Raw genomic sequence first — 20,713 nt, 5'->3', positions numbered from 1 at the left:
ATCAGGTCTAGTCTTGTTCCACGTCTCTATTCACCAACAGTGAATAGAAGGAGTCTTTGTTAATGTGGTTGGTAACCATTGTAATATACTTGCGACTATTTTTCCTTCAGAAGTCAAAAGGATTTATTAGGTACGTACATCTTTATTTAGGAAATTGTGTGGCTTAATAGGTACTTATTCACGTTCATAATTTTTCTCAGGTTTGGAGAACGGTAAATGAGATTTGTGCTAGACTATCATCTTTTACTTGAGATCAGCATTGAGTTGCATTTGAAATTCAGGTTTCATTCAGCCTAACTCCAAATGTTTGTTGGGTTTTCTGAATCATACTGGATGCCCAGGAAGAAAATCTGAGCTGTTGAGTGCACATTTCATAATTATCACTGGTTATTGGAAATAGAGGTTTGTTTACAAGTAAATGAGATTATTGCTGGTAACCATATTTTCAAATCTAATGGATTCCCTGGAGCATAAGACAAGTTGGACTGAGTAGCCAAAATAAGGTTATTTTTATTAACGTTAGGTCTGAAGTAGCAGTACAGAGTGTTTATTTGAGAACTGACATTTTAAAGTTAGAAGAAGAAAGCAACAGTGTGCAGATCCGATGTAAAAATCAAACATTTTAATGGTTTTTCCTTATGTATTTAAATGTAAGCAGTTCTCAAGCTGCAGGAGGTTGGAGCACTGCTGGGGTTTTGAGTAGCACCATTAAGATTTGAACCCAAACCTTATTTTGTTCTGTTACATGCTATGGAACAAGGATATTGTGGTGTTTGTTTTTATTTCCCCCAGAAATATTGTGTTTCTTACCCAAATATTGTGTTTCTTACCCAAATAGCATTGCCATCTATGGGGCTGTAGCAGTAGATTCCCTCCTTCTTGGCCCTCCAGCGCACTCTGGCCCTGTGTCATTTACTCTTTCCGTGGGAACCAAATGCCAGCATGTAAATGCGATTTCTTACTATGTAAGGATTACTTAAAAAAAAAAAAAAAGTAAGCTAAGCCTGAAAAAGATATCCAGAAGTAAAAGAAAACCATCCTTTAAGAGCCACTTGTATTGCCGTGAGCTCCAAGAAATCCTCTCCATTTCAGCTGGCTGGAGCGCCGTCGGGATGCTCTTACCCTGCTCTCAGTTTTGTATTAAATTTAAATACATCAGTCAGTTTTGTATTCTGAATATAGGAGAGTTCCTTTTCAAGCAATTTCACTGTGTTTGGAAGCAGGTAGTTTGGACTTATTTGGTCCAGTTGTCACTTTGGACTTATTGCTAGATGCTGTGATGTTGCTCTTCTAAACTGGCAAAGAAGTTGTTCAGTGGTTAACTAAAATAAATGAGAATGGGAGGGAAAAAGGGAAGGAAGGGAAGGGGGAAGGGGAAGGGGAAGGGGAAGGGGAAGTGGGAAGAGGGAGGGGAAGGGGAAGGGGGAAGGGGGAAGGAAGGGGAAGGGGAAGGGGGAAGGGGGAAGGGGAGGGAAAGGGAGGGAAGGGGGAGGAAGGACAGGGGAAGGACGGGAAGGGGAAGGGGGAAGGGGAAGCAGAGAAGGAAGGGAAGGAAGGGGAAGGGGAAGGGAAGGGGAAGGGGAAGGGGAAGGGAAGGGAGGAGGGGGAAGGGAAAAACACCGCCGAGCAACCGCGGGAGAGGCAACAACCAAGGATCCAAGGGAAGGGAAGGGAAGGGGTAAGGAAGGGGAAGGGGAAGGGGAAGGGAAGGGGAAGGGGAAGGGGAAGGATAAGGGGAAGGGGAAGGGCGAGAGAGGGGAAGGGAAGGGAAGGAAGGGGAGGGCGAGAGGAAGGGAAGGGAATGGAAAGGAATCAGAACAGAACGGGAACTGAAGGGAATGGAAGGAAGGGAACAGAAGGGAAGGAAGTGGAAGGGAAGGGAAGAGGAGAAGAAGGGAAGAGAAGAGAAGGGAAAGGAAGGGAAGGGAAGGAAAAAGGGAAGGAAAGAGAGGGAAGGGAAGGGAAAGGAAGGGAAGGAAGGGAAGGAAGGGAAGGGGAAGGAAGGGAAGGGAAGAGGAAGGGAAGGAAGGGAAAGGATAAGAGAAAGGGAAAAGGAAAGTGAAAGGGAAAAGGAAAGGGAAAGGGAAAGGGAAAGGGAAAGGGAAGGGAAAGGGAAAGGGAAAGGGAAAAGAAAAATCCATACTTGGTCAAAATTAGAGTTAATGAAGTTGTTGCTTGAAATTGCTGGACTTGAACAAGGTTTCTGCTACTCCTAGTTGGACTAGATGACCTTCAAAGGTCCCTTTCAGCTCAAACAATTCTATGATTCAAGAGATGTATGGTAAAAGCCCAGATCTCCAGCTACAAAGTGTTTTATTAGCCCAGGACTTGCACCCAGAGCGTTTTTAGTGTGGATGCAGAGATTTCGCCATCAAGCCTGGCTCTGGTGTTGATGTTGGATCTTCAACAACTGCTATACTGTTTTTAAACATTTTTATAGTATCTTTCTACCCCCTTTTCATTAAAAAATTTTATTCCCCTGTCCACCCCAGGGTGGGGGAAAGACAACCCTCAACCTTGTGTAGTCAAGGTTATGGCGATAAATTCTGTAGCATTGTCACTTCTATTCGGAGTAAATTGGCTGGCCGCTTTCGGGCTGAAGGGAAGATAATTTGCTGTAGTATTTCAAATGGATTAGAAATGGATTTGAAGGGAAAGTTCATGCCTCCCATTACAAAGGCTAGAAAGAAGACTATCTTAAGGCACTGTTCACACTCTGGCCTTCATTATCCACGCTTAATACCTTTCCTATTTTCCAGCGTTAATGAAATTTCCTGCCGGAGCGGGTCTTCTGGACGGACGGGAGAACTCTTTAGATCCGAGGGCTTGTGCTGCAGAAAGGGAATTACAAGCCCCTCATGTCGAGAGCTGGCGTATTCTTCAGGTCCTTGGCCTGGCTATTATCTCATTAATTTTATCCTCTCTTCTCAATACAGTTCATTTCCAAAGGCCGTCCTTTCCATTAGGGTAACAATTCAACGCAGTGCTGTGACACCGCCAGGGATGAAAAGAGTCGAGGGGTTTTGTGAGACTCTGTTGGTGACATCTCTTGGCCCAACAGTGGCTGTCCCCAGGGTCAGTGTCACTGCCACTGAGTGAAGGTGATGCTGGTGAGGTGAGGTTGTTGGGGCTACAACTTTCCATAGCGTTGGATCATTGAGTTTCTCAATTCTTCTACGTGGGCTTACGTTATGCTTAGAGTTTTCTATATAAAACATATTTTACCTTCAATTTTGAACCTAACTGGGCTTCTGAAAGTAAACAGCAGAAGTTGCCAGAGCTCAACTTCAGCAGCTGAAATTCCCAGTGAAGCATCTCCTGGAGAGCAGCATCTCTAAGCCTGTGCACTTGCATGGTGTGAACGTGGACTGGGAACACAGGAATTTCAGGCAACGTGGCTCAGAACATGAGAATTTTGGGCAGAGGATGTCCCCAACTCAAGGGTTTGGGAGCACTCCCCATCAAGTGATCATAAAACAGCTGAAGCAGTAATACAACCTGCTGCTGCCTTTCCCTCTGTCTGTTTCCAGTAGGAGAAACATCTGTAAAGGTTATTGGAGCAGATTACAACTCCTTTTGAGAAATCATTGCATGTTATTTTTCATTTTTCTTCCCCCTACTAACTTTGACTTTTTAGAAATGATTTTCCAGGTTGAGGAGCCTGGGTTGTCCTCGTACCAATGTTCCCATTGCAGAATCATCCAAAGGGTGGAAGTGGAGGTGGCCACCCTTTGGGCAGTGAGATCCTAACTCTAAACTCCAACCCTAACCCTTAAACCCTAAGCCCCAAACTCTAACCATGTGCCTAACCTTAACCTCGAATCCCTAAACCCTATACCTAACCCACACCCCCATACCTAACCCCTAACCCAATGCCTAAACCCTAAGCCTAAAGCCTAAACCCTAACCTATGTTTTATCTTGATGGCTTTACTTTCAGGCAACCTCAATAATAACTTTTCTACAGAAGTACAAATAGGAGGAGGTTTGGCGCACGTTGATGGGCGCAGGGCAGAACTCCTAGAAAAGTCTTTGCAGGGAGATGTGGGACCTGTGGTCCTTTGGTGCATAACACTGCCCTGCTCTTTCTTCTTTTTATTTATTTATTTATTTTTTCTTTCTTTTTTTATTTAATACTGGTTTATAAAAGTATTAAATGTTTTATAAAAAGTGCAGCTCTCACTGTTTGGCGCTCGCCGGCGGCCACTACCTGCTCTCTCTCTGCTCACATACACAGGGTCAGATGCCAATGGGTAATAACTCTGTGATAAATGGTGACTTTGCAACAGGGGCCACTTCAACACTTGGAGGGAGCACAGAAACAAGTGAGAAAATAAATATCCAGAGCATTTGCGGGAGCTGTGTTTTGTTGGACTAAATCCATCTTACATCTGTAGGAGGGTTGTTTTTTTCTCCCCAATCTTTTTCTGTTTTGGACCCCACTGACATTATTTTCACAGGGTATGGGAGCATTTCTATAAATCAGTGTTTTTCTGAGCAAGAATCTCTTTGTTTCTACCCCAGGGAAGTGGTGGATACACCATCCCTGGAGGTCTTCAATAACTGTGGAGATGTGGCACTGAGTGACATGGTTAGTGGGCTTGGTGGGGATGAGTTAAGGTAGGACTTGGTGATCTTCTAGGTGTTTTCTGATCTTAATGAATCTATGATATTCAAATTGATGCATATCATCAAAAGATGCTTATCACACTGAAGTTGTGATAGTCATGTGCAGAGGGTCACCTCCCATCTTTAGTGTTTTCTAGACATTTGGTGTGGGATTTCCTTCAGAAGGACTGGTTAGGAGGCTGTATTTGTTTGGGCTCTGGTTAGTTCACATTGGATTTTACCATGGAGCTTTACTGCATCTTAGGTGATGCTTTTAGCCTCTTGGCCTCAAATGCAGTTCTATCTATGCCATTTGATGTGTATCATCAGCGTGGTGTGTCTGTTTATAACAAATGGAGCTATGATTGCAAAATGCACCATCTAGCAGATGTTAAATAGACCAGAGTAACAGCACAAGCATGAATCACTCCTTGTTGTGTCCCTATTCCTTTTGACACCCCCTTCCTCCAAATCCCTCCTCTCTACCTCCACATTTTCCCTCGGGCTCTGCATTTCTATTGATTTCAGTGCAAAATGCCCAGTTTGGGAGAACAAAGGATCATTAAGATTGGAAAAGACCACTGAGATCACCAAGTCCAACCATCTATTCATAGAGTCATGGAATCGTTAAGGTTGGAGAAAACCTTCAAGATCAATCCAACCATCAACCCATCCCCACTGTGCCCACTCAGCCGTGTCCCTCAGTACCACATCTGCCTTTTTCTTGAAGACCTCCAGTGATGGTGACTCCACCGTAAGACAACCAGCATGAATTTATCAAGGTCAGGTTCCACCTGTCCAACCCAGTGTCCTTCTGCAGTGGTCGAACTGCACCAAGGACAAGGGAAGTGCCACTAATGTCATCTATCTGAACTTCAGTTAGGCCTTTGACATGGTCCTGCATAACATCCTTCTCTCCTAATTGGAAAGATAGGAGCTTGATGGGTGGACTATTCAATGGCCGAGGAAATGGTTGTGAGGTCATATCCAGAGAGTGGTGGTCAGTGACTCAGTGTCCAGATAGAGATCAGTGACGAGTGATGTCCCTCAGAGGCCAGTGGGACAAGTGCTTTTCTTCAATGACTTTGACAGACGTATCCAGATGGAGTCCTTGGTACTAGAGGGACATGGGCCTCTTGGAGTACTGGGTATAAGGCAAACAAAAATTACAATAAAGGTAGTGAAGCACTGGAAGAGTTTGTTCAGAGACGTGGATGCTCCATCTCTAGCGACATTCAAAGTCATGCTGGATGGGGTTCTAAGCAACCTGACCCAGCTGTGGGTGTCCCTGTTCATGGCAGGGATGTTGGACTAGATGACCTTTAAATGTCCCTTCCGACTCAACCCATTCTATGGCTCAATGAGCAACCATTGCCACTGAGCATTTCACGCCTCCTCATCCCATGTCATCCCATGTGGTTCCATTGGGAAGACTGGAAGGCTTCACATATGTTATGTACCTCTCAGGGAAGTAGCAGAGTTACCATCTGTGGAGTTTTTGGGTAGATATCATGTTATGTGACGTGGCTTAGTGGTATGGTGGTGGTGAGTTGATGGTTGGGCGAGATGATCTTAGTGGTCTTTCCACCCTTAGCTTTGCTAAGATTGAAGAGAGGCTGTTCCTTGTATAATTTCAAGTTTTCTGCTCATCTCCTTAGCAAGGGCAGAGGTTGCCCAAAGAAACTGCACCCAGTGCAGCAGAGCACTTCTTTGTCCCCATCCCCTCTGCAAATCTGGCAGTAATTCTATGAGGTTGGTAGCCAGTGGCAACAGCCCTATTAAATGAATAGGCTGTCACGCTAAGCACTAAGAAATGTAACTATTACATTTTACAATTCTCTCTTTCTTTGCAGCACATGTTCATTTAAAGGTAATGCTCTCCAGGGTTTGCATTCTGCTGATAGGATAGCAGGCCTTAATTTACAGATATTCTTCAGTAATGCGCGGTTTATATACGTTCTGCTAATAGCATTATGAGCATAGTTTGTACTAATACAAAATTAGAGCTCTAATTTGCATAAACAAATTACTGTTTGGATTAGTGCTAAATGGTTAAGACGACTGATATTGGATAGATTTGATTTGGCTGGAACAGCTCTGTTTGCATAACGGCATATGTACAGCAATGAGCCGGGTGGCGGATGGGGAGAGAGATGGCATCGTGCAGGGAATCAGGTTGGGAACAGGAAGGGTTTTTTGGTGACAGATGAGCCCATCCAGGAGGGATTTGTCCCCAGGGTGTCACTTGAGAGCTTCTGAAAGCTGTCCTTTGCCTGTAGAAGCAAACAGACGTTAGGAACGACACTGATGTGTGTGACTATAGCACAGCTCCTGAGCCATCATCATCCTCACTGCAGAGCTAAGAGGGGAGGATGTGTCCCCTCAGAGGGGATAGCAGAGGGATGGGGAGCTGCAAAGAACCAGTTTGACTCCCAGAATTTGCTTTTGGCATAATGGGAGACAGCTCATCCAATGCAAAGATATGGAAAAAGCCTTGAAAGAGCTGCAGTTGCAGAGGGCTGCAAAACTATTTGAGTGACCATTCCTCTGGCTCTGCTTTTTGTAGCCATCATCAGGATAAGCTCTGCCAGCCCATTAGGCAGCCCAGCACGGTAGTGCTGAACAACACAATATCTGTGCACCCACCTGGATCCCTGTTTGGCTCTGCCAAGGTGCCCATTAGGAAGACACAAACCGGGAGTGCAGATGGAAGCTTGTGCCTTGAGGTCAACGGGAAAGGTCTGCAGTTTATAGACTAGCACATGGACAAGCGTTGCTGTGGGCAAAGTGGGTGAAAAAAGTGCTTGTTTGTGCAAGAGGGAAGAGGTACCATTTGTAGAGTCTTTAATTACATCTATTTTTGATGTAAGTAAATAAGATCTGATTCCCCCAGTCCCTTCTGTTTTCACTCTCCAAAGGAGGAGCTTAACTGCTTGCTTCTGTACCACCTCCATCACTGAGCAACTCTGGGTTTGCTCATCTGTGGTATCATCCTTGTGGTATCGTCCTGACTTGGTGCTTACTTTGGCTTTATCCTTTCCTTACAGGTCCCCCCAAGCGAGCTCAACACCCAAGACGAGCAAATCCCAAGCCATACAGCAGAGGTGGAAGAGCAAAGGCTATCGCTGCATTGGAGGGGTGATGTACCGGGTGTCAGCGAATAAACTCTCCAAAACTTCCAACACCCCTGGTCGATGCAGAGATCTGAGCACCAAGAGCCCTGGCAGAGCAGGTGAGCAGTGAGAATTTGTCCTAGTTTGTCTCAAATATCCAACGGTGCTCCGTCTTTAGTACTGATGTCGGCTTGTAGCTGCTTGTTCCATGGGATGGGGTTGGGACTGTCATCATTAAGGACAAGCTTGGGAACCCGGGTGGTTTAGGTCCACCCTGTTACACTGCTTGTTGTTTTTTAATCAGAAGAAGGATTGCTGAGTCTTGGGCAGCTTCAAGTTGCACCTCAAGGCTAAATATATTTGATATGCTCATCAAATTACATTTAATATTGACCTAACAAAGATGGGAGGGTCACTCTGCAGATAACTATGAAGGAGGCAGTTTGATGCAGTTATTGGCTTTAGATTTAGCTTCAATTTAAATTGTGTGTTTTAGCTCCACTGGTACTTGACACCTCAAAAGTGAGATCTCAGGCAGGGTTTGGTTTCTAATTGTTGCCTGAAGTGTTTGCTTGTTCTTCCCTTCCCTTTCCTTCCTTCCTTCCCTCCCTCCTTCTCTCCTTCCTTCCTTCCCTTCCTTCCCTTTTACCTTCCTTCCCTTTCCCTCCTCCCTCCTTCCCTTCCCTTCCTCTCCTCTACCTTCCTCCCTCTCCTCTTCTTCTTAAGTTAAGGTGAGAAAGGCACAACAGGTTCCATGGTGTTTTTTTTGTGGATGATGGAGCAGCAGAGATGACACGTGTTCAGAATGATGCTAAAAAGCAATCTAATGCCAAAGTCATTTTATGACACTAATGCTGTATTGACATACACATACAATATGTGTATGTGGAAAAGTCTGAATGAAGAGAGGGAATAAATAGGACAGCGTCATTGGGAAGTGTCATTGGAAGCTTTTTTCTACCCCAATTTGGGGTATCCTGGGTGGCTGTAAGGAAATGCGAACTATAGATGTCCCATCTCCCTCATTTTACCCCTTCTTACAGCCCATCCCTTTGAGATGTAGTGCTGGGAGGTGAATGGGTTATTCCTGTCACTCACCAGGTCCCATTAAACAAAGCTGCAAAGGAAAGGTTTATAGGAGGGAGGAGAAGAGCTTTGAGCAGGGACAAAAATCCCATCAGTAGTTTCTAAATCCCTGCACTCCTGCTGCCTTTCCATGGGACCAGGAACTTCTGAGTACTTCTGCTGTCAGGGAACTTGGTAAATTCAAAGCAATTGTAACAAGAAGTGGAAATGGCTCAAAAAAAATGAAATGACTTTTAATGGAGATGAGACCATTGTAGCCCATAGGGAAGAACAATCCTGAGTACAGATCTGTGATTGAGGACCATCTCCAAGCACTGATTCAACACAGCAGACTTTTACTGGAGCAGCAAAAGGTGGGCAAAACCCTCAAGACGTGGCCATGGAAGGTGTCAGATGGAGCAGGTCCAGCTTTAGGGGCCAGCTTTCAGGACAGAGCAGCCAAAAACCCATGGGTCTTCCATTGTAGCACTCAGGGCTTTTGTTGAAGGAGTACATTGGTTGGGTTGACTGTAACGTCTCTGTTATTGGATTTTTTTCAAGGACAGTTCAGGTTATTGGAAATTTAGGAGGTGGGAGATGCTTAAATTACTCTTTCTGCTGCTGTTTGGAGCTCTGGTGTTTGCATATCCCATATTTATAACTCTTGTTCCAGACCTTTTTTTTTTCATTCATCCTAATGCATGAAAGATTTTAAATTCATCTAACAACTGGAAAACAGTGAATTTGTTCTTAGGGAACTTAACAAAAGGCTGATGGATTCATCCTTGTCCATAAATATCCAGTGCTGGACTGGGACCATGCAGAGAAACACAGCCAAGTGTGCAATTTTGGGGAGAGACAAAGGGATGAAGGGAGGATATTGTGCAAAACTTTTCCTCTTTTTAATCTCCAATGTGTGTTGGGGTAGCAGAGAGGTGGGAAGTGCTCATGACAGTTTAATAGCCCGGGATTTACTTAACGATGGGTTATAATTCTGCTGTTCACCTGAATTTATTGGGTTGGTATTTTGTCTCTCTGTGCCATGACTACAATCAGAAATGCAAAGATTCTATTTTTCACTTTGTGGAAATATTAGGAAACGTGGCAGCAGGGCAGTGTGGAAAGTGTTTGATGCATTGCAATTAGATGTGGCTTTAATTAAGCAAATGCAGTACACTGGTTGAGCAAACCTTTCCGTCATTTCTTACTACAATTGCTGCATTATTCGGATGCTTGAGGAATTTCCATGAAATCAGGGAAAGAAGCAAAAGGTTCTGGCAACACAGCACTTCAAAAATAAGTTTGAAAGGGGAAATAAAAGAAAAATAATAATAAAAAAATAATAAAAAATAGAGCAGCTCAGTATGAAATTGAAAGCAGCAGGAACAAAATTAAGGTTTGACCCTGTGCAGAAAGCAGCCCTGACCCCAATCTAGGCACAAGCAGTGCAGGTAAAGCTATTGCAGCCCACCATGCGGGCTCACTGCAGTTTAAGCAACACCCAGAGTTACTTCTTGCAAGGAAATTTTCCCTTTGTGACTTTGGATACCCAGGAAAACTTGCAGCTCATGCCCAAACATCCCCACCACTGCATCATGCTAAAGAATGTCCCAAGCTCCAGTAGCTTGTTCACCCCTCTGTGGCCTCAATTGTCCTGCCTTCATTCCGCAAAACACGTTGGGATGGGATGATTGAAGAGCCCAACTTAATGCACAAAGGTGTGAGAACAGCTCAAGTTGGAATACTGCTTTACTGTGCTGATTTAGATGTTGTTTGAGTAAGGCCTCTCAGTCCTTCAAGCTCACTCCCTTGTTTCTGGGATTATTCTGTCCCTTTAACCCTTCAGATTCAAACCCTTGGTTCTGGGATTGCTTGGTCCCTTGGGCCCTTTTGAGTTCAGTTGCTTGGCTTTGGCTTTGCTCAATCCCCTCATCTCTTCCAAGCTCAGTCTCTTGGTTCTGGGGTTGCTCAATCCCTCGGTCCCTTCAAACTCAATTCCTTGGGTTCAGTATTACTCAACCCTTTCTTCTTTTTAACTCAGACTCGGGTTTGGAAACCCTCAACCTCTTGTTCCCTCAAGCTCAACTGGGATTTCCAATCTCTTGGGATTTCTCTCTTCCATGTCGCTGTTAAGATCAATCCAGTGGGTTTGGGATTTGACCCCTTGGAGTTTGATCCCTTGGTTTTGGGATTAATTAATCCCTCGGTCCCTTTTGAGTTCAGTCATTTGCTCAGTCCTTTGGCTTCTTCAAGTTCAATCCCTCAAGTTTGGGATTGTTCAGTTCTTTTTGGAATTGCTCAGTGCTTTTGAGTCCTTTTGAACTCAGTCTCTTCTTTTTGGGACCACTCAATCCCTTGGTTCATTTATGTTCAAACCCTCAAGTTTGGAGTTGCTCAATTCTCAGCTTCTCTAGAGCATAATCCCTTGATTTTAGGGTTACTCAGCCATTCAGTCCCTGGGCCCTTTTAGCTCCATCATCTCAGTTTTAGGATTTCTTAATCCCTTGATCCCTTTGAGCTAAACCCCTTGGGTTTGGGACCTGCTCTCTTTGAGGAGCACCACTGGATCCAGGGTCTGCAGAGTATGGTAGATGCTCCATGCTCCTTGCAAGCATCCACAGAGCTGATTGTGCAACAGCATTGAAACCAGAGCATGCTTTGTTAATTGAGCGTGCTTTGCTAATAACAAAACGCCTGTGAGTGCCTGAAGCAGGGACATGCATGTTCCTGTTCAGAGCTGGGATGCGGTCAGGCAGAAAAGCGTGAAAAGCTGCTTTAAAAGCCCTTGTTTTGTTGTTACCTTCCAGAAAGTGAGGGCTTCTGCTATCTGGTGAGTAAAATAAATTACCCCCAGCAGCTGCTAGTGCTGATCATCTGAAACAGTGGAAGCCACTTAAATGAATAATAATTAAAGAAATAAATTTCCTGAGTGCCAGCCTCAAAACTTTTTGTTCAGCAATAAAGGCAGGAGAGCCCCACAAAATGAATGGCTGCCTCTTCCAGAAGTAGGCTGCCCGCGCCGCAGAAGGCAAAGCACAGTTATAACGTGACCTATTAAAGGGGATGGCATGGTTGAAAAGAGCCTTTTCTTCTTAGTGCCCAGGCCATGCGTGAAGGGGGTTGAGCAGAAGCAAGCTGCAATGGTGCAGGTTATACAGCAAGGCTAAATAATGCAGTGCTGAGGCAAAACCCTACATCAGTGATCCCTGAGCTGGAGCAACATCCTACACTTGGAATGGAGCCCATTTCTTTCCTTGTGTGAGAGTTTGATTTGGGGTTGTTGTAATGGGCTTAGAGGTCCCATTGTCACAAGGGAGTTTACCTGATGCCCTAACATTATGCTCCCGAGCGTAATTACTCCACTGTAGTGCTTGGCCCCAGTGCATCCCCTTGTCTCCCACTACTTCACTGTGCCCTAGGAGCAATAAAATCCTGCCTAAATAATTAAGAAGATAATTAACCACACAACCTCCCTGTGATGTTTTCAGCTGATTTGCATGCAAGGGGAAATCTTAGGTGGCATTCTCAGAAAGCATTAAGAAGCCCTGAGGCAGTGGGGAGTTGCACAGAGGTGTTGAAGGTGCATGGAAGCATCCCACTGTGGGGAGCACCCGAGAGTGGTTTGTATGGTTTGCCAAGGTGGTTTGCCAAGGGAGATATCTGCCAGCCTTTCCCTGGAGGAAAGGGACCAGGTACCAGGGGAAGGAACTCATCTCATCCTACAGTCTATGAGGAAAGCCATCTGGATTAATGTGCGGGTGCTGTCACAGGGGTACAGCCTCCAACCTTTTCAATGGGGAGCCTTCATTGACACGATCACCTTGCTCCATTTTGTTTCAAAAGCAAAGTTCAGAGTGGGATGTGTCCTCCGAGGGACCTCCAGGGCCAGGCTATTGTGCTGTGGATTCATACAGAGTTGGGAAAATAAAAGAAGAAGAGTTAGGCGGTAGCCCCCGCCATTAATCATAGCTGTAATCATGCATTTAATGAACATGACAGCTCCGCTCCCTCTGGAGCGACGCACCGAGGCTCACGGCTGGGTGAGGTACAACAATCACTTCTCGTCTCTCTCCGAGAGCCAGCGTCGGGTTGGGATGATGCATGAAGAGAAACAGCCCCGTTTGCACGGGCTGCGGGTTTCCTTACAGATGATGCGCTTCGACCTGACTCAATCGTTAAGGAAAAAAAATAAGGAAGAGAGAAAAACACCTGTCCCTTATGCAGGATATAAAATATCAAGCCTGACGCCGGTGTGCTGTGTGTAATCAGTTAAAAAGCCCTTAATGTGCAGTTCTTTGATGCTCACCCAGCAGCTTTTTTTTTTTTTTTTTTTTCTTCGTTCTCTTTTTTTTTTTTTTTTTTTCCTGTGCACACTTATAAATATCTGGAATAATGGAAATTCTGCATTTAACATAGGGATGTGCAGTTCGCTGTCCTGCTCCAGCAGTACTTTGTCCCTGTACTGGTGCTCTTTCATTGTGCTTAATCCCTCTCTTGCAAAGTTCATTTGGGGGAAGGGCCAAGTGAGGCTCTGCAGGGTTCAAAACCAAACTTAGGGACACTACAGACATTCTGCTTTCATAGAATCAGCAGATCTCACTAAGGCTTGGTAAAAGACCTCCACGATCATCCTATCAACCAGTACACCCCATCCCCAGCAAGCCCAGTAATTCATGTCTCTCAACGTTGCACTGGAGTCTGGAGCCCTATGGCTTGCACACGAAGCACATTTCAGCTCCTATTTTTAACCCTTTTCCATGCCTTAGGTATTCATTCTCAACCCCATAGGCCATAGGCGCCTTTGGATAGCTCAGCTCTTCACCTTGCATCTGTCTTGCCCTAACCTTCATCACTCATTGCTTCGAGGCTTGCAGAGAATCACTTGTATTATAGAGTGATGACACGTTGGAATAGGCTACCAATGGAGGTGATGGAGTCACCGTCCCTGGAGATGTTTAAGAACTGTGGATACATGGCACTTGGAGATGTGGTTTAATGGGCATGGTGAGATGGGTTGGGGTTAGACTTGGTGATCTTAGAGGTCTTTCCCAACCTTAATGATTCTGTTATTCTGTTATTCCATTTAAACTTTCTTTTTTGCGTGATGGAAAAGCTTCTAAAACCAACGTTGTGCTGCAGCTCCATAAATCCCAATAGACAGAAGAGAGAAATGAGGCTTTGCCTCTTTCCAGGCTGCTGCATGTTAAAAAAACACATAATTACAGAGCTTCTGAACCACGCGGCCGATGGGCTGTCTCCTCCTGGGTAAATATTTAGGCAGTTCTCTATTAGTTGGACGAATATTTCCACTCAGAGTAATTAGAGAGCAAGGAGGAGATGTTGCTTTGCCAGCTGCCAGGCTGCTGGATGTGGTTGATGGGTGCTTCCGTGCTGCATCTTGCAATGAGTGGGAGTGACTCGCACACACTGAAACTGCTTGGAGGCTGCGAATTAATTCCTAGTAGTAATCTATAAAGGGTTATATGCATCCAGTGTGGCACACGTTCCATTCTCCCAACAGTTTCAAATGGTTTTAGGTTGTGTATAATAACATTTCTTCTTGCCAGAAGATGAAAGATGTGAAAAGAACCAACCATTCAGCCATGCCTGTAGTGTGGGTATATATCCATTTAAAACCAGACGGAGGAGACCGTTGCACCCTTTATTTATTTATCTATTTATTTATTTAGCAGTTCCTCTTCTCTGGCTAAAAGATGTGGTTGTCAGGATGCTTTAACTAAAAGGATGGCACATGAGCACAGAAAGATGCTCATACCCCAGAGTCTGCTTTTATGCCCAGGTATTAAATATTTAGAGAGATTGTCTGCTGCCCTGGGGATCCTACTGTTGGGATAGTTTGTCCTGCTGAGCTTGCTTTCAAGAGCTTTAAAAGTAATTGTGGAGGACTGAGGGATGCTCTAACCTTACCCTAATGACGGGCTTTGATTTGGATCTCTCCCTGCATTGTTTGGGAGGTCAGCTTTGCTTGAGCATGATGGCCTCGTCATCTTTCCCTTGGGGAAGCAGAACCCGAGCCAAAAGCCAAAAAACAAGCATCCCCAAAAACAGTTCTTGTGTCCAATCTGGTGACCTTCTATGATGGAGTGGAGGCATTAGTGAACAAAGGGAAGCAACTGCTGTCATCTACCTGAACTTGTGCAAGGCCTTTGACACAGTCCCACACCACATCCTTACCTCTAAATTGATGAGGGATGGTTTTGAAGGGTAAACTGTTTGGTGGATAAGGAATTGGTTGGATAATTGCAGCCAGAGTGTTGTTGTCAGTGGCTCTATGTCCAGGTGGAGGCCTGTCATGAGTGGTTTCCCCCAGGGGTCCATCTTGGGATCAGTGTTCTTCAACATCTGTATCAATGTCATGATATTGAGTACACTGTCAGCAAGTTTACTGGTGACACTAAGTTGAGTGGGGCAGTTGACACAATAGAAGGGCTGGACACCATTCAGAGAGGGTTCTGGACAGGCTGAGAAACTGGGCACATGAGAATGGGGCCCTGGCAGCCTGATCTGGTGGGTGGCGACCATGGTTGGAACTGGATGGTTTTTAAGGTCCCTTCTAACTCAACCATTCTCTGTTTCTGTGGTACTATGATCTTTGAGGTCCCTTCCAGGCCAAGCATTCTATGATTCTGTGATCTTTAAGATTCCTTTCAACCCACCCATTCTGTGGTTCTATCAAATATCCTTGTAATACTCAGTGATTTTGCACCAAGCTTGAACACACCATGCGATATCTGCTGCATCCAAAGACTTTTGCTTGCATCCTGCAAGCTCTCAGTGCCTCCGATCTCCATGCACGGGCCACCAGCATCACGCTTGCTCTTTGCATTTGCAAAGGGAACAGATGGGGTTTTGCAGCCATTGGCAGCCAGAGTGACAGCTCGAGCGCTGGGATTGCTTGCTGCTGCACTATCAAATTCCACTCACTCACTCCCCAGCACACCCAGGCTGGCAGGTGAGTGACTGAAGCACGCTGCTACCACCTGGAAATGCCTTTATTTTCAATTCAGTCTTTCCTATGGCACTCAAGGACAATTTAATTGCATGTATGCACAGAACTAAAGTCAGCCATTGGGTTTCCCTGGGCTGCTGCAACCTCAAATTGTGCTCTGCAGCCAATGTGTGAATTTCCCAAGAGCAATTTCCAGCACCAAGGAAAGGATCCCTGCAGCATTCAGAGACCTTTATTTGCAGGTCGTATCCTCACTGCAAAGCTTGCAAAGAGCAAACTCATCCAAGCAATAATAATATGCCAAAGAATCCCTGCAAAATGTTGTGATTCTGAGCAAATGGTCATGAACGTGTCTGGTTTTTTTCCTGTTTTCCAGCAGCACGATTGAGCTGCACGCCCAGCAGTCCTGGCTTCTCTCCATTTGGCTGCCTGAACCGATCAGCCACGAGCCGATACATCGCAAGGTCTGTACCCACAGTGTGATTTGTGCTCAGGGTGGTGTCTGAAGCACGTGATGGGGCTGTTTCCTTGGCTCTTAGTTTGGTGAAGCTCTGTTCACCCCCATTGTCAGTTGTAAACTTAGCAGGAAGATGCTGGCTGCTGCTCTGCAAGTTCCTCTTGAGAGGGTTTGAAAGGTCGGTAATGGATATCAGCACATTTAAGAATTCAAATCCTTCTCTAGCCTTCTCTGAAAGTCCCTTTTTACAACAACTCTATTGTTCTCAAGGGCTGCAGTGTCACTGCCATCTGTAGAGCAGCAGTTTGTATTCTTTTCCTTCATGAGCCACTAAATTACATCCCAACACAACCCAGCAAACTTGCAGGTTTTCCTTCTCTGCTGAGCACCCAGCCAGCTCTGCTGCTCCTGCTAACTGGGAACCAAGCATGTGGCAACTGGAAAGCACCACGAGTGGGAAAACGACGGCACGTTGCCACTGCTTTACACCCCGCTGCCTTTCTTATTGCCTTCCTTCTATGCTACAGATGTGCCACGTATCATCGCGTCCTTAAGTACGAGCATTTGCAGACAAGTTCCTCTTAATTGTAGTAGACTAAAATTTATTCCCAAAGTGTCTTGGTTCCAGATGTCTGTAGGCAGACTTGGTGCCAGATTTTAGCTATGTTTTATTATAACCCATCTCTAATACCACCTAATTTAAAGTCTGCCATCACTTAATTGATGGTTGTGTCCATCCTGCAAGTAATTTCGGTGTGTATAATGTGCTGGCCAAATATTTCACAAAGGGTGTTGACTGAGAGAGCCCTTTTTCCATATCATAATTTCAGCAATGAAATGCTTCTTCACCTCATCCTGCTCCCATACAGTCCTATAGTGGGTGGGTAATCACTTCTTCAACTGCAGGCTCATGGAAGATGTGTGCTAGGCAACTTCTGATACTGTTAATTAAATTCTAGTGATACCAGGCACTTAATTTTTTCTGGTATTTGGTGTTACCTTGCAGCCTAAAAACCCCTACTTGTCTTCTCCTGAGTAAGCAAATATGCTCCTGGCTTCTGCTTAGATATCCTATTGTCCAGGCCCAACTTGGTGGCCTTTTACTGGACTCACTGTTTGTGTTGGACTGAGAATCCCAGATTGGACTTTATATGCTGCTGAGGTGTTGCAGGCACCATAATAATTCTAATAGAGAGGATGGATCCCCTCCCTTATCCTCTCGGCTGTGTTCACAGTCCAGCTTGTGGTTGGCATCATGACCTCTCCTACAAGGAGAGGCTGAGGACACTTAGTCTGTTTTGGAAAGGAAGCTGAGAGGTGACCTCGTTGTTCCCTACAACTTTTATGAGGAAGTGGAAAGAGAGGTGTTGATCTCTTCTCTGCAGCAATAGGATACATGGGAATGTCATAAAGCTGCTCAAGGTGAGGTGACACGAGGTAACATTTCTTTAACATGAAGGTGGACAAACACTGGGACGGGCTTTCGAGGATGCCTGGCTAACTACTGGGTTCCTTCTTGTTCTCAGGTGTTCTGCAGAAGTGATTTCCAATATGGGCTGGAAAAGACCCTTAAAGATCATCTAGTCCAACACTTCTACCATCTTTCACTGGATCCGATTGCTCAAAGCATGGGAATACTTTATCCCAAATGCAGACATTTGCTAGAAAATTAACCTAATCTTCTAGATTTTTAAAGATTCATGCTAAAGTTGGCAAAAATAAAATAAAACAACCCAGAAAGACCTAAAAGCTTATAACCCAGATGTTCTGAATGTTTGATTCTCTCTTCAAAGTGCAACTTGGTCTTTCCTGTGATTTTGGGTACTGTTGAACCATGTTCTGTGTGTGATATCATTGTACTGAAGTTGGAAATGTTCTTCTTGCTCTGTTTAGCCGTGCTGTTCAGCGGAGTTTGGCCATCATCCGTCAAGCCAAGCAGAAGAAAGAGAAGAAGAAGGAATACTGCATGTATTACAACCGCTTCGGCAAGTGCAATCGTGGGGAGAACTGCCCCTACATCCATGATCCAGAGAAGGTGGCTGTCTGCACCAGGTATGGATGGATGCAGTATTCCATACACTGTGACCCATCATTGGGCCATCAGTTGGCTTTGGAACTTGTGTGTGTGACAGTCTGCATGGAAACTCCCAATTAAAGAGATAAAAAGCCATGAGAACTGCTGCATGAAAAATGCTTCCTCAAATGGCTGCTTCCCTACTAGGTTAGGCACCTCCTTGTCCATAGGTCATGAGAAGGAAAGGTTAATAGTTCCCTAATCACCTTCTAGGCACCATTTGTAACTCTATGTAATCTTCCTTTTCTATCCAGACTTGCCAGGCAGGAGAATCCTGATCTATTTAATCTCTTCTGGTAATTTCTCTACATGACATTTCATACCTACTCATGATAATTAAGCATCACACAACTAGAATACATGCTTTAGTTGTTTGTGTGGCCTATGGAACTCTTTTAATACTTACTTCATGTCTTGGAAGTGGATCCCATCACTTATACACTTACGTCTCTTACGATACTGATGACAGCTAAAAAGGTAAAAGATTGAAGTAATGTATTTTTTATCTTAAGAATTTGTAATAAGATGCAGTCAACATGTGTTGAATATAATTAGAATGGTAATTCTTTGCACCAGTTACCACTGTCAGTTTGACAATGCCATTGCCGTTTGCAAGGCTGAATTTGAAACTAAACTATTTAGCCAGCCCCCAAAACAGCCATTCCATCCACTCCATGCAACAAGTTTGAATCCCTCAGCCTGTGATGCCACGCAGCTAAGAGGCCTAGTAATTTATTATGGGAGAACTGATTAATGTTGCCAGTTCATTATACCTGCCCAACAGTTGATTAAACTATATTATTAGTCGTTTAAAAAGCGTGGAAAAGCCAACTCTGCTGATGAACTCTTTGAGTAATTTCTTCTTAAAATTGCTTCTGCACGAGGAATCATTTGTAGGTTTCACAAAGCTCCATGGGAGACCATATAGGAGGGAAAGATCATTTTTTTCCTACATTTTTTTTAAGCTGATTTCACTTGCTTGCATTCAGTTTCTCATAATACAATCCTACTTTATATTTTTTTTTTCCTCATGATCTTTTATTTTTCTCAGTCTGTGTTTGTTTCAGGTTGTCCTTTATTGAGAAGCTATGCTGTAGTTGTAAAGATCTGCAAATCCAGCTGCCGTCAATCAAACATTTTTTTACATCTATATGTTCCCATTTATATCTTGTTCGTACCAATCTGATAGTGATAGGACAGTGGAGAGTGGTTTTAAACTAAAGGAAGGGAGAAAGGGAGAAAGGAAGGAACTTTCCAACCCAAGCCATTGTAATTCAATGATTCTATGACTTAAGGCATGTTATAGGCTTTAATGGTGAACTTTTGAGCAGTTGTATGTATCAGATAGGAGACTCAATGTTGAAAAACTGGCTTTTTTTTTAGCCTATTTTCATACCCACCCCTCTCCCTCTGTTCTCTTGGCAGGTTTCTCCGTGGCACGTGCAAGAAGACGGATGGGAAGTGCCCATTTTCCCACAAAGTTTCCAAGGACAAGGTCTGTATGGCTTCCTAACAAGTTTGCTGTAGCTTTATTAACAAGCTGACCTACAGAGATGTTTATGATGGCTGTAGGGAAACCTCTGTTATAGAGTGCTTCAAATAGAGTTCGTTTGTACTTTGCTTGCCAAGCTGTTCAGGCTCATTACAGGGTCAGGGCTTATAATGGGAGCAGAGTGTGCTGCTTAATCCAGCATGGTGAATCAGTAGATTAGTGTGTTAAGCAGTGGATTGGAAACCAGAGCACCTGGGGCTACTGGAAGTATCGGTGACATGTGATGGGTTAAGGAGCACTTAAACTCCAGTGATCACAGAGAAAGTGCATGGGAGCAGTGTTTACAGCATCTAATCCTTAGTTACCTGTACAGGATCATCCTTATTCCAAATCACCCCATGCTAGGGGTAAAGAAGGACAGTGTCACAGCGTTCAGGAGCCTTTGTACATACGTTCACCTCTCTGTAAAAGCTAGGCAGTGAAACTGATGGGCAGAATGGCTTTTGATTTCATCATTGTTTTCATCTTGCTTGGAATATTTGTGAATATTTGCCCTTGTGGCACCTTCTTCACTCTCTTCCATTTGAGCATCACTGGAAAAGGAGGGTGCATCGCTGCCTTTGGACGTACAATTTTCTTGTCTCCTTTTCCTCCCTCATAGTTTTCTCGTCTCCTTTTCCTCCCCTCTCTGCATACAGCACGTTCGTTGTCACCAAGGAGCTCATAAGTTATGCTGGTGGTGAGCGGAGTTGCTCCGAGCAAGACACAAAGCACCATATGTTTTTTACATGTCTCTTTCTTCAGAGTCACTTAATCATGAGTATATAAAACAGAGAAGATAGACTGGGGACAGCTGTACTCCATGACTCATGGCATGACAAGGAGCAATGGGGATGAGGACTGATAGAAGGAGGGAGGACTGTTTGAAGTTGTTT

General features: G+C 44.5%; 1 protein-coding gene across 3 annotated transcripts in view; it reads left to right on the top strand.

Annotated features, from left to right (window-relative positions):
• Positions 1 to 20,713, top strand: part of ZC3H3 (zinc finger CCCH-type containing 3) — a 139,702-nt gene that overhangs the window by 84,864 nt on the left and 34,125 nt on the right. For 2 of the 3 annotated variants that reach the window (XM_015856440.1, XM_015856442.2), the window contains exons 5-8: positions 7,655 to 7,839; positions 16,132 to 16,219; positions 18,106 to 18,264; positions 19,712 to 19,781. In XM_015856440.1, the coding sequence (XP_015711926.1) occupies positions 7,655 to 7,839; positions 16,132 to 16,219; positions 18,106 to 18,264; positions 19,712 to 19,781 (502 nt within the window). The remainder of the gene's footprint in view (positions 1 to 7,654; positions 7,840 to 16,131; positions 16,220 to 18,105; positions 18,265 to 19,711; positions 19,782 to 20,713) is intronic. The other variant, XM_015856441.1, reaches the window with a different exon arrangement.

The sequence above is a fragment of the Coturnix japonica genome, chromosome 2 (assembly GCF_001577835.2).
Source record: "Coturnix japonica isolate 7356 chromosome 2, Coturnix japonica 2.1, whole genome shotgun sequence".
NCBI lineage: Eukaryota > Metazoa > Chordata > Aves > Galliformes > Phasianidae > Coturnix > Coturnix japonica.
The sequence above is the reverse complement of the archived record's forward strand: the minus strand, read 5'-3'. Positions and strand labels throughout refer to the sequence as shown.